The sequence below is a fragment of the Trachinotus anak genome, unplaced genomic scaffold (assembly GCF_046630095.1).
Source record: "Trachinotus anak isolate AG129_WGS33_773 ecotype Australia unplaced genomic scaffold, CSIRO_AGI_Tana_v1 ptg000007l, whole genome shotgun sequence".
NCBI classification, from domain to species: domain Eukaryota; kingdom Metazoa; phylum Chordata; class Actinopteri; order Carangiformes; family Carangidae; genus Trachinotus; species Trachinotus anak.
In genome coordinates, this window is record NW_027273858.1 from 4,826,649 (window position 1) to 4,842,253 (window position 15,605).

At 43.4% G+C, this 15,605-nt stretch overlaps 1 protein-coding gene across 4 annotated transcripts in view; it reads left to right on the forward strand.

Annotated features, from left to right (window-relative positions):
* The window catches only part of LOC139622610 (homeobox protein Meis1), a 203,937-nt gene that overhangs the window by 170,074 nt on the left and 18,258 nt on the right, over positions 1–15,605 (forward strand). For all 4 annotated transcript variants that reach the window (XM_071480009.1, XM_071480008.1, XM_071480007.1 and 1 more), the window contains one exon: positions 9,245–9,321. In XM_071480009.1, coding sequence (XP_071336110.1) covers positions 9,245–9,321 — 77 coding nt within the window. The remainder of the gene's footprint in view (positions 1–9,244; positions 9,322–15,605) is intronic.

Consider the following 15,605-nt stretch of genomic DNA (forward strand, 5'->3'; position numbering starts at 1 on the left):
GGCAGGTGGGATGGAAGGTATGGCCATAGGCTGGTGGTGTGTTTACACTTGGCCAGCTGACCCGATGTACCCCTTTGGAAGGGGACGGTCAGGTGTGTGTTGTAAGTGCATCTGTGACACACACACACACACACACACACACACACGAGTATGCAGGTGTGTTTGTCTGTGGTGTGTATACTTGTGTGTGTGTCTGTGTGTGTGCGTCCAGTGGAGTGAGAGAAATCATAGCTAGTGAACCAGGTGGTGAATGCAGACAGGAAATAACTCATGGTAGAGGAGTTGGACAGAGCTGAGGGCTGAGGAGATGTGGTGGGAAAACCCACACCAACACACACAGTTTCATTTTTCTCACTTTTTACTATCCTGTCTTTTTTTTTTTTAACTTTAACTCCCCTTCTTTCAAAGGTATTTATTCCTCCTATCCTCTTGTCCTTCCCTTTTTTCCCATTTCGCTGTCCTCCGACACGCTCTCTGTGCTATATATGTATTTCACATTGCATATTTGTCAGCTTTCCTCTCTGTGCCCCGCTTCCAGTCTCTCTGAGGCGTGCTGTTGTAGTGTTAGTGATGGTAGGGGGAAGTGAACACGGCTGAGGGTGCTGCTCACTTGTTTGTTACGACAGATTAAGTCATTGATTTGTAAAAGCGGTGCACTGATGGAGAAGCCCCTCTGCTGCTGAAGATGAGCAGAGAGAGAGAGAGAGAGAGAGAGAAAGCAAAGGAGGGAGATGGAGGGAAAAGAAACAAGGATATTAAAATTGAGAGAAAAGATGAGAGCTAAGGATAAAGAGAGGAGCTAAGTGGAGATGGAAGAAAGGGGGGAGAAAAGGAGGCAGCGTGAGATAGTTAAGCAAAATGCTAAATATAGAACAGAGGGATGGAGGGGGCGGAGATGGGTGAGAAACATTGGGAGATGGAGGGATGAGAGAAAGGAGGGAGGGGTGTAGGTGTACCCTGAATGACAGAGATGTCAGACAGAGGAGGGAGGCAGGGTGAGAAAGCTTCGTCTTTCAGTAGCGTCGGCTGCGTCCTCCTTCCCTCTTACACTCGCCGCTCCAAAGAGCATAAGGGAGCAATTGTGAAATACCTTTACCTAGTTTCAGCATTCCCCAACCCAGGTTCTTTTCACCCCCCAAGGGGCCAACGGTGAGTTTCTAATTAAAACGTCGGGAGCAAAAGGGTAATTATGATAATAACATAATAATATCACCAGGGTTATTAGAATGTTCTGTGGTCCCCAAATTGCTTCCTCTGAGAGATCAGATTTCAGTGGCATTACGTAAAGTCAAATTTCCTTGAAAGTCAGGTGAAATGAAATGGATTCCCCCATGGTCGAAGTGCAATCTGAGAATCTGATTCCCTCTTGTGTGTCATGGACACTGAGTCTATAAAAAGTTTCTCACCACAATGGCACAGCCAACCCCCTCCTCGCTCACTTAAAGGTGCAACTCAGTCCAAAGGTTAGGAAGTCTACTTGTTTGTTTAATAGTTTTTGTTTTGTTGCTTTGAACTCTGCCGTAATTGCACATTGTTTCTCTGCAGCTCTGTGTAGCGAGCTGTGTGTATTGTAGCTGTGTGTAACAAGAGAACATTTGTTTTTAGGTTTAGAGATCACTGCTAGAGTGCTAGCTCCAAGCACTGTAGCTTGAAGATGGCACACTGGCGCTCTGAGGTGCATCCCGCTGTTTTCTCTCCACTTTCTGTGGTACCTGACTGGGATGAGGCTTTGTGGATCACTCCTACTCCCCATTTACACACCCCCTCCATCCCAGGCAGCCCTGAGGCAGCCCACCTCCAGCTGTGGCTGCCGTTCACTGCGCCGCTTGGTGCAAGCACCGATTGCTTTGGAGTGCCTCCCCTCGCTCAAATAGGCGGTAATTATGGGCTTAAAGAGGTTTAGTGGTCCAGCAAACTACATAATCACCCCCTGAATTAGCCCCAGCTCATCAGCCTCAGTCCAACGAGCAGCGCTTACCACTACCACTAGCTATCGTGCTGCACCCCCTTCCCTTTATTGCACAGAGGGAAGCACAGCAGCAGGTGTTGTGCAACATCCGGCCCCCTTAATAAATTTAGCCTCCCCTGAGCTGGAATAGGGAGGACTAATGAAGCACGCCCTTGCTCTTAGTGAAAGCAACCGGAGAGTACAGTCACCGCACAATATGAGACGTTTTTCCTCAGTATCAACAAATCTTACCCCTCTCATTCTGCGCCAAACACTACAATACAGCACTTTGTTACGACTTGAGACTCGGTCATGTGCATACATGCTATAAGCTTCAGTGTACACATAGACTAGAGACCCACCCAACTGTAAAGCACACGGATCATTGTTCACACCCTGTAGCACAGCAGCTACAGCTACTGCTGCCCTGCATTATGTTATGTGCCCGTAGAGTTTTAGAAAAGCGGTGAATGATGCTAATCATCAATTATCATAGTGGAGAAGCTGTTAATGCTGTACATTGTCTAATCCAGTTTGTACTAGAGCTTTAATGACATACTTTTCACCCTTTGCCTCACCAGCTAACTAGATTTATCTCATTCCCATAGGCGAGAGCGCTGCGAGATTTCCCTAAATCAACAAAAGCTGTTTTTTTGAGAGGGAAAATGCTCATTAATGAATAAAAAGCCCAAGAACATCTGTTTTTTCTCCATATTCTTTATTTCCAGAAGAGATGGAGAGATTTGATGGCACAAACAGTCTGAAAGGGGGTTTCTTTGCCACTTTTGGTGCGAATATTAGGGCTTTAAAAAAAGAGCAGAGGTGAATTATTCATGCTACAAGCTTTGAGTTGGTTTACCATAGTCCAGTGCCATAAAATACATACTTTTCTGCTTTTTTGTGCTCTACAGCACTAAGACAGGTGGCGTTTATTTTGTGCAGAGGACACTCTGAAGCTCTCATCCTGTAAATGGTTCATTTTGAGTCTCTCAAAAGATCCGTTTTTGCTCTGTTTTGTTATTTTGCATTGGAGCAGCCCGAATCAGAGGAAATTAGGTTAGGGGAGCTTTGTTTTTTTCTGTTGTTGTTTTGTTCGCCCTCACTCCCTTTTCTTTTTTTCTTTAATCCCCCCTTTCTCCCAGCACCAGCTTTGTTGCCGGGTCCCTGCTCCCTAATGAAGTCAAAGGGATGTCAGTCGATGCCACCTACACAGAAAGGAATTTGAAATGGCGTAGCTCTCACAGCGCGGTGTGAGCACACACACGGAGGATGAAACTTCCACTGAATGAGCAAGAAATTTGGGAAATTGGAAGCTCGCTGTATGAGATACAACAGGCTTACAGTTTGGAACGCTCGTTTCAAAGTCTGCTCATGCTCGGGGTTCTGGCCATTTGTTGTTAGCATAACAATGTGCTTGCCTCCCCAAATATTTAAGGTAATCTCATACACTTCTGGCAGGAGCAACACCACATTTCCAGTAAACTGTGTGCTCGTGTGTGTGTGTGTGTGTGTGTGTGTAAGAAAACAGTTTGGTATGATACTCTGATGCCCTTCTAGCCAAAAAGGCCCCCGGATTAGCCGTCAGGCATTCCTGATGGGCAGCTCAGTTTCCACAGAGATTTGACCTGGGAACAGTGAGGGGAACAGACCTGGCTAAGCCAAGGCTGCTCACTTTTACCTCAACAAGCACATGCAAGTCAATAACCATGAAAAATGTGGCTATAATGGTGTTTGCTGTAACTTTTGGGTTTTTGAGATTTACAGTGTCGGGACAGTTAATTCCTTTCTAAGTGTGCAGGGAAAAGAAACAACCAAATGTTATCTTACTAATAAGTACACTGTAGCAAAGTGTTGCACATTCACCAGTCGTTTGCCATAATTCATTGCATTTTCTGGCGTCCTTGTGCCTAACCCCAACCATCTGCTGGTAAAGCGAGCTAACTCAAAACACCACTGACCCATGCCTGTTGTCCACAGATTGTGCAGTGTCATGGTCTCTTTTTGAAGGACATCACATGACTGTGACAACATATGATCTTCCTCTCTCTTATTCCTCCCTCCATCCTGTTTCATGGTAGCAGTTTTATAAAGCTAATGTGGCATGTCAAGCCTTTTTAATGGGACGCACAGAGGCTTGGGAAGCGCAGCCTTAAATAGAAATATATGCAATGATAACACTGTAACACTAATGGCTGAGGAAGGAGCAGGACTGAGGACTCCGGCTGCAGTGAATTGGTTAATAAGGATGAAGTCACACACATTAAGATGGAGATGTAACAGTGATATATGGGCTTAAAATATTTTAAAATATATAGATTTAAATATTTACACTTTTTCACTTGTCAGTATTCAGAAGCTAGAACAGAAAAAATTATAAAATCATTATTTTGTCTGTGTTTCCATCATTATTAAAGGATGAATATGTTCAATCCTTATTTTTGAGCCAAAGCCAAATTAAATGTAAACAATATTTGGAGCAGGGAGGAGAGAGAGAGAGAGAGAGAGAGAGAGAGAGAGAGAGAGAGAGAGAGAGAGAGAGAGAGAGAGAGAGAGAGAGAGAGAGAGAGAGAGAGAGAGAGAATAGAACATAGAACTGGTTTTGCTGAGGAGGCGAGATGAAGAGAAGGGAGAACAGCAACAAGATAAAAGACATTTCTGAAATAGCCTTCCCCTCATGGTGAAGTGGAGCAGCCCCGACAAAAGAGTGACTCAGACTTGTTCTTTGTTTTGTTTTTCTTCCCCCTGCCTGTTATGCTACTGAGAGGCTAAGGTGAGGCTTTATGTGGTTTACAAGGTGCAAAAATAAGAATTAAGCAGCTGCGACCTTTAAGAAGTTCATTCTTTTTTAAGTCTGTAAAAGTTCCAGCAAGTTGTTGCTCCTGCAGACGAGATTAAGATTTTGCTGGGTTTAGTTTGTCCTGTAAAGGTCAAAGGTCTCCTCTTAAAGTGACCTTGTGCATGGCTCCAAGCAAATAGAAAACTGGAAGCCACTGTGTCTCCATGTTTCTCAAACATAAATGAAAAATGAGGAAACGCACACCTAGGCTAGAGCCAGGTAACTTTCAAACTGTTGGAAATTTATTGACTATATTTCTATATGCAGTAAATATAGTGAGTGTTAAATATACACAACCGTAATGTGGCTACTGTTGTTTTTGTAGCATCTTTAATTCATAATGGAAACTGGAACGGTTGACATTTTTTCTACACCTTGCCTAGAATAGTTTTCCTCTGGGTTAGGCATGGGACAGGGGGAGTAAAGAGGGGTCTTGCAGAATATTTATGCTCTTATCTCTTTGTTAAACCCTTGGGGCTCCAGATATCCATTTCCATGTCCCCTCCCCTGCCTCCTCCGTCCCTCGTCCTCTCTTTCCTTCTTCTCTCCGTCTATCTGTCCCTCTCTTGTTCTTGTCTGAGGGGGTCAGAGAGGAAGACGGTCAGACAGGGAGGGGATGTTACTGATGCTCTGTTATTCAGACACACACACACACGCACGCACACACACACACATATGACCATGCACGGCTGAACTCACTTGTAGGCCCAGCAAGCTCAGTGGCTCAAACGAGAACAAACGCACGCGCACACATAAACACACACTCTCATGTCCGTGCACAGATTAACTTGCTAATACAGGCGCACACAAGCAAAATCTTTGACTCCAATGGACACACGCAACAGACATGCATGCACACACCCACGCATGCATACGCACACACACTGGGATTGATAAGACACACAGAGGAGAGAGAAGTGAAAACACACACCCCTCCTGGCACCCACATGCTCAGCGGCGAGCAGGGTGGAAATTCTCATGAAAGGAGTTGTATATTTGGAGAAGACATATCATTAAGATAGGCGGAGGGAAGAGGGAAGGGAGGGAAGGATGCGCAGAAACTTTCCATCTGCTCTTTTAAAGAACATGTTATTGCTTTTCTCACTAAAGGTCTTTCTGTCTCTTGCTCCCTCTCTCTCTCTCAACCCGCTGAACCACAGCCAAAGGCCGTTAAAAGAGACCAGAATCACTCACAGACAATATTAAAACTGGGCGACTTGCTGCTAAGCGAGAAACTAAATCACAGTGTTTTGACAGATAGGAGCTAATTTGGCGGTTTAGAAAAAAAAAAAGGAGGACAAAAACAGTTTTGATGTTTCGGGCAGCTCTTCCTGGCAACTCCTCTATTACATGAAGACTCTGGTGTATGTAGCTATCACTTTAAAGGCTGTATTAGGAGGAGGATGCAGTGGTGGAGGACGTTTTCAAATCCTTTACTTAGGTAAAAATAGGAATACCACAATGTAAAACACTCTATTACAAGCAATCAAAGTTAGAGGAGTCATGCTGCAGCAGAATGGTCCCAGTAAGTGTTAAATTACTTCATTTTATATGGTGAAGTTATTACAGATGCATTCATGTAGTTGGTGTTTAAGTATGACAACATTATATACTGTTGGATAGCTCACTCTGTAATGAGTAATATAAATATAAGAACCTCAAAACTGCACTTAAGCTCTGCACTTGAGTAAATATACTTGGTTGCATTTCACCTCAGGCAGGATGTGTGTTGAAGAGAACACACTCATGGCAGCAAGCACATTTTTCTCCCAGCTGTCTAAGATTGAGATTTTTGTGTGTGAGTGTGTGGCTTGTTGTGTACATCTGCCCGTCTGTGTGTGCGTGTGCTGAGGAGCTAGAGGGACGGAAGCATTCAAACAGGGTGTATTTGTGCTGTACTGTGGCCCCTGGCATGGCCGCAGCCCCCATATATCACGAGGCAGACGCTCCTGCTCCCACAGATCTACAACACGTAGAATGGACACATTGATGTTTTCATGTTCCATCAACTTTGTTTGTTGTTGATCAGAAAGACTTAAAAGACATGTTATTCACATGATTAGCTGTAATATGACAGCAGTGTATGTGTGTGTGTGTGTGTGTGTGTGTGTGTGTGTGTGCGCTGTCTGTATGTAAAGTACTCAGTGCGTCAACACATCACATGACAAAAGCCCTAAAGAATGTTTTCTCACTTTCAACACACTCAGGGAGGCAAGTGGCGCCCCAGATTTGCTGCAGTTGTTTTAATTCTGATATTATCTGATCAGTCTGCTGTATGGAAAACACACACACACGCACGCACGCACGCACACACACACAGTATATGCATGGGCAGACATGTGTGCATGCACATACACACGTACAGACACACAAAAATGGTTGTAAAGGAGAAGTGGACACACATTTGGCCAGAGGCAACAATGCAATTATAACTTAGCGCGTGAAATTAGCCTCCTTGTGTTCCCATTCCCCACAACCAATCACATGGACAAGGGAGGGCTGGGAAAAAAAAATCTGTCTACTCTCTCTCTCTCTGCTGGGTTGTCCCAGCATTAAACACAATCCTGCTCATTATGCGCCGAAAAAACTGTAATGAAAAAATGAAAACACTGGCGCCGCACTGATTTTGCACGTCTGATTGACTATTTAGTGTGTGTGTGTGTGTTCTTTGTAGACTTCTAATACAGAAGCCATATGTGTGGCACCTACTGTTGCTCACCATAACATGCGATGATAACTGAATAAATGTCAGGGTCCTGCCGCGTATGGCCTGTCTTTATCATTCAAACGACAGATGTTGATGAGGATTTGCAAGTTTTAAGACGGAGGATTTTCGCTATCGATGGAATCACTGGTTTAGACTTCTGTCAATGGCTGCTGCTCCATCAAAACTTAAGTAAAATGTGACTTTTTTCCTTTTTTCATTTAGCGTTTGAAACAATAGAGCACAAATGTGGAGAATTAGCAAACCTTTTATTTTATTTGACTGTAATATGACAGAAATCAGTGGCTATAACTCACACCGCAGGTTGGCAAAATGATCGTGATCATCAAGATCGTCTTGATCTTCAAATCTATTTATGTATCTCTTCTTCCTTTCCTAAATGTATACATAGCATTTTGAAATATCCATAGTTTCCCAGTTGGTGATATCCCTTCAACAATCTATTCTCTCCCTTGCTCCTCTGCTCCTCCTTCCTCTTCTCCTTTTTTATGGCCTGCCTATGGTTTTCAGCACAGTCCATGTCTTGTCTCAGTCATGAACAGCACATTGTCCTCCATGAAGAAAGCTCCATGCATCTGTGACCCCCCCCCCCTCCCCTCTCTAATATAAATCAACACACTTCCCAAGTTCACATTTATCCAATTTATTCATTCTATATATTTAAACAGGTGGCTGGACTTTAACTGTTCTCAGCTGGCTGCTCGAGGAGGCGATGGAGTCAGTAGTTTATATTTAAACACTGGCTCAGTTTGACTTGTCTTTCCAACAACTGAACTCTTGTTTATCATGTATTCATGTGTCATATTTATGAGTAAATAAAAATAATCTTGAACAAATTCCTGAGAAAGTGACAGCCTCTAATATCACGGTGACAAGGCTTGATTTAAAAAAATGTTGACAGTGGAGATGAGAACGTTTTAATAGATTTATATTGGAGAAGTGTAACACAGTTCTACCCTCCCAGTGGCAGATATTTAAGTTTTAAAAGACAAAATTAGATGATATTACTTGCTGACATGACGGTCTGCGATTTAGTGAAACTCTTGTTTCTATATTAAGCTGGTGGTCCTTTCAAAATAATGAAACCCTGGCTTTCTGTTCTTAAGGTTTCTTACAACCTGTGCCTGGAGAAATGATTCCAGCAAAGTGGCAAACTTAACAGAGTCATGTTATTGCACCAACTGCAATAAGGATAAAAGCAAGCAGCAGCAATAAAGACAAGAGATTTTACATTCTCTTGTCTGTATTCCATCGGGTTAACATCACATATTCCCAGCTCACTGATTACATATGCAGCGGGGTGAAAGGGGGGCCGTCGACGCGAATATATTTGTGTAAGAGGCTGCCTAATTACCAGAGCTGGTTCTCCACTTCACTTAACTTTCTAATTGGCTTGCCTTTTTGGCTGCCATTAATTACAAGATTTCATATTCCATTAATGATTGGGGGGAGAGAGGCGCGTTAACGTGCACGCACTCACACATACTTACAGTATACATACAGATAGGCAGACACAGTCACATACTGACACCTACGCACCAGTGAGCATGAGCACACATCTTATTTTCTACCTCTCATTACGCAGTATGGTTTCGTGTGTGTGTCTGTGCCCTGCAACATCTTTCTCTCTACTAAAAGGCACATCAGACCTCTTTTTTTTTTTAACAAAAAGCTTCATTAAACATTTTGTGGTCAGCCTTTTCTCACGTGTGTCTATCCTCTGTCTCTCCTGCAGCATCCCTACCCGTCAGAAGAACAGAAGAAACAGCTGGCGCAAGACACAGGCCTCACCATCCTACAAGTGAACAACTGGTAAGTCATTTCAGAGTTTACATGTAGTCGATTTCAGGGATTTGACCCCCCAGGCTATCCCAGTTCTTAATGATTGGAATTAATGCCTCCACTCCACCCCTATTTTCATCCCACACACACACACACACGCAGAAACACACACACACACCACTTACCGAATCATCCTCATCTAGATCAATCCATCTAAAGAGATATGGCCTGGAGTGATTTTCCAGACCAACAGCCTAACTCAGCCCAAACATGAGCATCCATGTTAATTAAGAGTCCAACTACATTCTGAAAACATCCAATAAAAACATCCAACATGCACAGGTTATGCAAGAATGATTACTGGGAAAGTGGTAGCTCTGAGACTAATTATAGGATTTTACTTTGGCGGGCTTATTTTGGGGATTGTAGGTTTTTGTAGCACGCTTCACATTTGTTTTAATCAAAAGGTGAACATCTCGCTCACCATTTACTCTCTTGTTGTAAAAACTAACTAAAAGTTCATTTTGCTGACATTGTTAGTCATGCAGTTGAGTGACTTCCACTTTAAACTTGAATTAAAAAACAAAAAAGATGCAGTTACTTTTTCTCATTACATTATAGCAGCAGCTGCTTATTCTCTCTGATCATTACTGTTGAAAGTCTTTTTATTGGTTGGCGACTGACCATATATCCTTTTACACATTATCATTTAGTATTTCTTTCATAATGCATGTAACATGTGAAGTTGTCCTTGTTAGCAAGGAGCCTAGCTTAGATGCGCTTAGCCTGGTTGCTAACCTGCCTTTGCAAATTAATGTTCTGTAAGTGCCAACTTGCCTGTTAATTGGGCACAAGCGTGACTGGCCAGGGCCATAAAATAAGGTTGCTAACTAGCCGTTTTAACCTTAGGTAGCACTGTAAAAGGTAGAAGGGGGCCCTATGTCCTTGTGCGGCTAGTCTTATCAGAGAGATGGCTATCAGCACATGCTTAGTGTTATTAGCCATGTCTAATTAAATGGGCTGGAGTCTGGGCTACTGAGGCAGGGCCCAGGCAGAGGGTGTTTGATCTGAGCGGCCCTTAAAATAATCCTTGAGAGTATCAGTCAGTTGGTACGTACGAGCATGAAAGTGGAGACTGCAGAAAGGCAAAGAGCAGCAGCAGGAGAGAGAGAGTTAAAGAGCCAGGCAGAGTGAAAAAGAGATGAAGAGAAAGAGAGAAAGATAAGGAAAGAGGGAGAGAAAGAGATGAGACACGATAAATCCCCATTACCAGCAGTCTAATGATGTTAACATTATTCCCAGCCATTGTTCAATCTGAGACCTCAGAGACAGACAGACGTTAGATTAGGGTATGGTGTATCAGTCTATGGAGAATTCATTTTATACCGGGCCAAAAACAATGAGCGCGCACACACACACACACACAAACACACACACACACACACAGAGGCAGTAAAAGGCCTCCTGACCAGAGGGAATCCTGTCGAGGTTATCAAATCACGTGACCTCTCTGAAATCTATGGGGGATCAATTCTTACAGCTGAGATAAAGCCAAGCTGTGTGTGTTTGTGTGTGTGTGTGCTTTGCATGTGTGTGTGTGTGTGTGTGTGTGTGTGAGTCAGACAGACAGTCACATGAACAGTAGCTTGGTCACTTAAGGCTGACTGTGTGCTCTCATTCTGTTTGTTATTTTTATTGGTAGGGGGATAGCAACACACCCTGAAGGTGTGTGTGTGTGTGTATTTGTGCAAGACCAAGACACACTGTGTAAATCGTGGGAGGTTAATCTTGGTTGGTGGAAGATGTTGTGTGTAAGTGTGTGTGTGTGTGTGTGTGTGTGTGAGAGAGAGAGAGAGAGAGAGAGAGAGAGAGAGAGGAACCGGGGGTGGTTAATCTAAGGGGTATTAGCTGTTAAACCCTGCATGCTGGGATCCCGCTGCCCCCTCACATTTCGTTGTATACAAGTGTGTGTGTGTGTGTGTTTGTGTGTGCGCTTGTCCACAGGCATATTTCCATGCATGGTTGTTTGAGCGAGCAGTACATTGTAGCATGGAAGGCTGATTGAGAGGTAAAACAATAAAGTGAAAAGATGGGTTGACGGAGAGATAAAGACAAAGAAATGGACAAAAAGGGAGAATGAAGTGAAGCAGAGGAGGAGAGATGGAGGTAGAGGAGAAAGAGGAGAGACGATGGAGAAGACAGAGGGAGAAAAAGAGACAATCACAGAGAGAGAGAAGGAGAGAGAGACAGAGAGAGAGAGGTTACGTTAGGGGAACTGCCATTTCGCAGGCGTGTTGTTGTGCTGATTGGGAAGCCCCGTCATTGGGTGTCTCCATAGCAACCCCCGGTGATGTTACCTCCTGACCCACTGATTTGTTGAAGTCAATTTCCCTAGCTGTGATTCTGTTTGTCAGTGCTGTTGAAGAACACACACTCGCTCACACACACATACACAAATGTGTGCATGTCTAAATTCTCTGAGTCTCTCTCTCTCTCTCTCACACACACACACACACACACACACACACATATATAACACACACACACACACATTTTCTCATGCGTTCACTTGCACCGAATCAGGTCTACAGCTGTGAAATCAAGCCAAAGAGGACTTCAGAAAGCATAAAACACTTACTGGGAGTGTGTTACACGGTCATACGCAGACCATCAGAACTGAATTGAATTCACATTGAATGGCCGCAGATGAACCGCGGGTCATCCATGTTTGTTGTCCCAACAGGAGACGACCTCACGATGAAAAACATGTACAACTGACAAATGAAACGCACAGTGCAATCCTGTCACATGTCACAGTATGGGACATTATGAACACACTCTGCTGTCCTCTTCCTCTCACAAACACACACACACACACACACACACAGATACAATCTCTTTATTCACATGTGCAATATGCTTTCTTTCACATATATAATAACAACTCTCTCTCTCTCTCTCTCTCTCACGCACTCACACACACCATAGATGTGTTAACACACATGTCGGTGTGTATTATTGATGAGCGAGCACGCGGTAGGGCTCAGCAGATTAAATAAAAATGCTAAAGGCCGGCAAGGGGCGCAGATCACTCATGAATTATTGGCAGAAATACTCTGCACCAGGGAATCTCAATTTGAATGAAGAAAGTGTGTGTGTGTGTCTGTGTCTGTGTGTGTGTGAGTGTGGTAATACATGTTCACATTTGCAAAGCTGATTCATATATTGAGGATGTACACACAATACTGTACACACCCAAACGCAAATACTCAGCTCATCCCAACATAGTTGTCTGTACAGTATATGTTTGTACATTAATGCAAAGTCACACACTGTTTACACGTGAGGTGTGCACACAACCGTTGAACATTTCACCATGTATTCATCAAATGTTTTCAGTTCAGTGTATGTTCATGTGTTCATTCAACATATACATACAAGTATTCTGTAAAAGCCTAATAAGTTAAATGCGCAAAGAAAAATCTGTGTTTTACTTTTCACAAACAAGAGGTGAAAAAGCCTTGGAAAGATAGTGAGAGACAATTTTTGTTTCTGCTTGAAATCAAACAAATCTTACAGGCATGTATTTTCAGTACGACTATGTTACCTTAAACATCTAATTAAAGAACCCTTTACAAAGTTTCATCATTTATTTAACTTTTATTTAACCAGGAAAGTCCCATTGAAAATCTCTCTTTCAAAAGTTTTTATTGAGATTAATTCATTGAGCTTCAAATCCCTCTGCAGCGTAGTCCATGCTGCAGTTGCACAACACACAAAAACCCATTTTTCTAGTGTCCGTATGGGCGTTTGGGACTGAAAGCCAGAGGAAGTTCTGAGAGGATTGTTAGGATGGAGGAGGATTAGGATTGTCTTGAACTTTCCTGATGCAGACACACAGGTAATACAGGAGCAGACCCAGAGTAGCCTTTGATATGAAGGTGTGCCAGTGACAGAGCGTGTGTAAGTACGTTTGTTACCCTAAATACTGGGGACTGTTGACACTGCAGTAAGTTATTATAGTAAAATATGCCATACTTTTCTACACCTTAACAGCAAACAAATCTTACCTATAGCAGAGAGCTAGCCCAAAGCTTAGGATGATGCTTCACAGTAATTTGTGACAAATATTCACATTTGTACATGAGACAACACCATAATAGATTTTTCCACCACAGGTGATATAAATATAGGATATATATGGATCAATAAAGAGAGAAATGAAGCAGTAATCAGATCATAAAAGTTACCAGTTTGTCCCACATTAGGTCTATCAACAGCCATAGTATCAGAGTGTCCTTGAGTGTCCCTTCACCTGCTCACAAATGTAAACCACTCTTAATACGGCCGGCAGCAAAGCGTGACATATAAAAGGTCTTTCTTCCTCTTTCTCTGGCTACAGTCAGTATCTCTGTGCTAAGTTCTCCTAACGCTCCGGTGATGTAAAAATCGATGGCAGGGTCATCAGGTTTCCCTTGTTGGCTGCCCCTCCCCTTCCTGCCTGCAATTTAATAATGCCCCTTTAAAGGCAGTGTTTAAGCCTCGCCGAACGATTGTTTTGTCAATAAGACCTCCTTTTACGAACGTCTTAAAAGCATGGACGGGGAAACAGCGAGGGAGAGAGGAAGAGAGAGAGGTAGTATTTAAGAGGGCAGAGTGGATGGACGTTGAGGCTACTTAGGAAAGAGCAGTGTGGCACGTACATATACATCTCTTATCGGGTTTTCTGAAAGGACAAGCAGAGGAGAGGGAGAGGTGAGGGAAGGGAAGGAGAGAGAGTGACTGGGGGAGGAAAGAGAAATGAGGTGGGAGAAAAAAGAATATGGAAACAAGGACGGAGAAGGAACACTTCCTGTTATTTTTATTTTTAGTAACAAATTCCCATAGTTGGATCATTTGGTACTTCCAGTGTAAATGCTAACAAAGCAAACAGAATCCAAATTAAAGGATAATTGTAGTTAATCACTTATTTTCCAGGTTCGCCCATTGTTTTTTGGCAGTTATGATAACTGCACTGTTCTGGGAATGCTGTGAGAAAGCTTAAAAGAAGACAGGCAGGACAGGTCAGATGATGAGACAGGTTTTAAACACATGGAGGAGAAAACAACAGTGAAAGGATTACCCTAAAGGTCTGCTGGAAACTCCCCTTGCAGACCTTTACAGACCAAAATCCTGATGCAACTTTGACCTACTTGCCATAGTTGTGCGTGCTGGTTTTATCACCAATTGATGTAATTAAAAAAATCTGGCTAAACTGTTTGCGTCATGCTGATCTTCTGATTCGATCTGGAAAAGGTTGGTAGCTGTAAGCATTTGATTTGGTGAGCTCGGTGCTACCACAACCCAGAGAAATGAGTCAAATCTCTCCTTTGAATAATATGAGTGATAGACAAACAGGTAGGGTGAGATGAGTTGTATTATTCAGTATGTTGACAAGAGAGAGAGCGAGAGAGAGAGAGATGCTGGAACTTGTTCACAGAAAGCCCTCTGAGGTGTGTGTGTGTGTGTGTGTGTGTGTGCGCGCTTGCGTTTTGGAATTAGCAGGCCCAGTTTCAGTCCATGCCCTAAAGCCTGTTACAGACACTGCAGCTCTGTCAAGTTGCTTCAGCCTGAAACTCCCTGACATTACAGCAAATACCACACACACAAACACACACTCGCGCACACACAAATGAACAGACGCTAGATATACTAGATATGACCTCACCCTCAGATTTCAACACTGAGTTAAAAAGTGAGAATCATGTCAAAAACAATATTTTCTCCCTGAGTTTGAAGCGTGTTGCTACCAATAGCCTTTTACAGGAATCTTTAGCTTGTGCAGACACGACCCCGTCTTTACTGTATTATGTCAACAGAAATGTGTGTAGACGTGTGGGTGCGCTTACACATATAGGTGTCCATGTGCAAAGACACTCTGTGAGCCCCCCCCCCCCTTCTTCCTCTCACTCTCTGTTTCTCTTACATCACAGCACGCTGCCCGAGGCCAAACCTGCATTTCTCTTCATTCGCCTCTCTCTGTCTTCTTTATTCCCTCCTCTTTTCTCCCCACTCCTCTCCCCTGCTTTTCAACCTCCTTTTGTAGCACAGAAGTGAGGGAAAGTGGGGGTGGGCGGGTGGTGGTGGTGGGGGGGGGGGGGGGGGTCCAAAACATGAAAGGCGGCAGAACATGAATGCCAAGGTCTGTGTCGAAGCACACATGGTCGCTGTCTTACTTGCCACCATCAGTCAGTTGTTGTTCTCACGCTGATGTTTTCTAGTGTTGATCAAACGCTGATGTGAAGTGAATCAGCAGGAACACGGAGCAAGTGTTT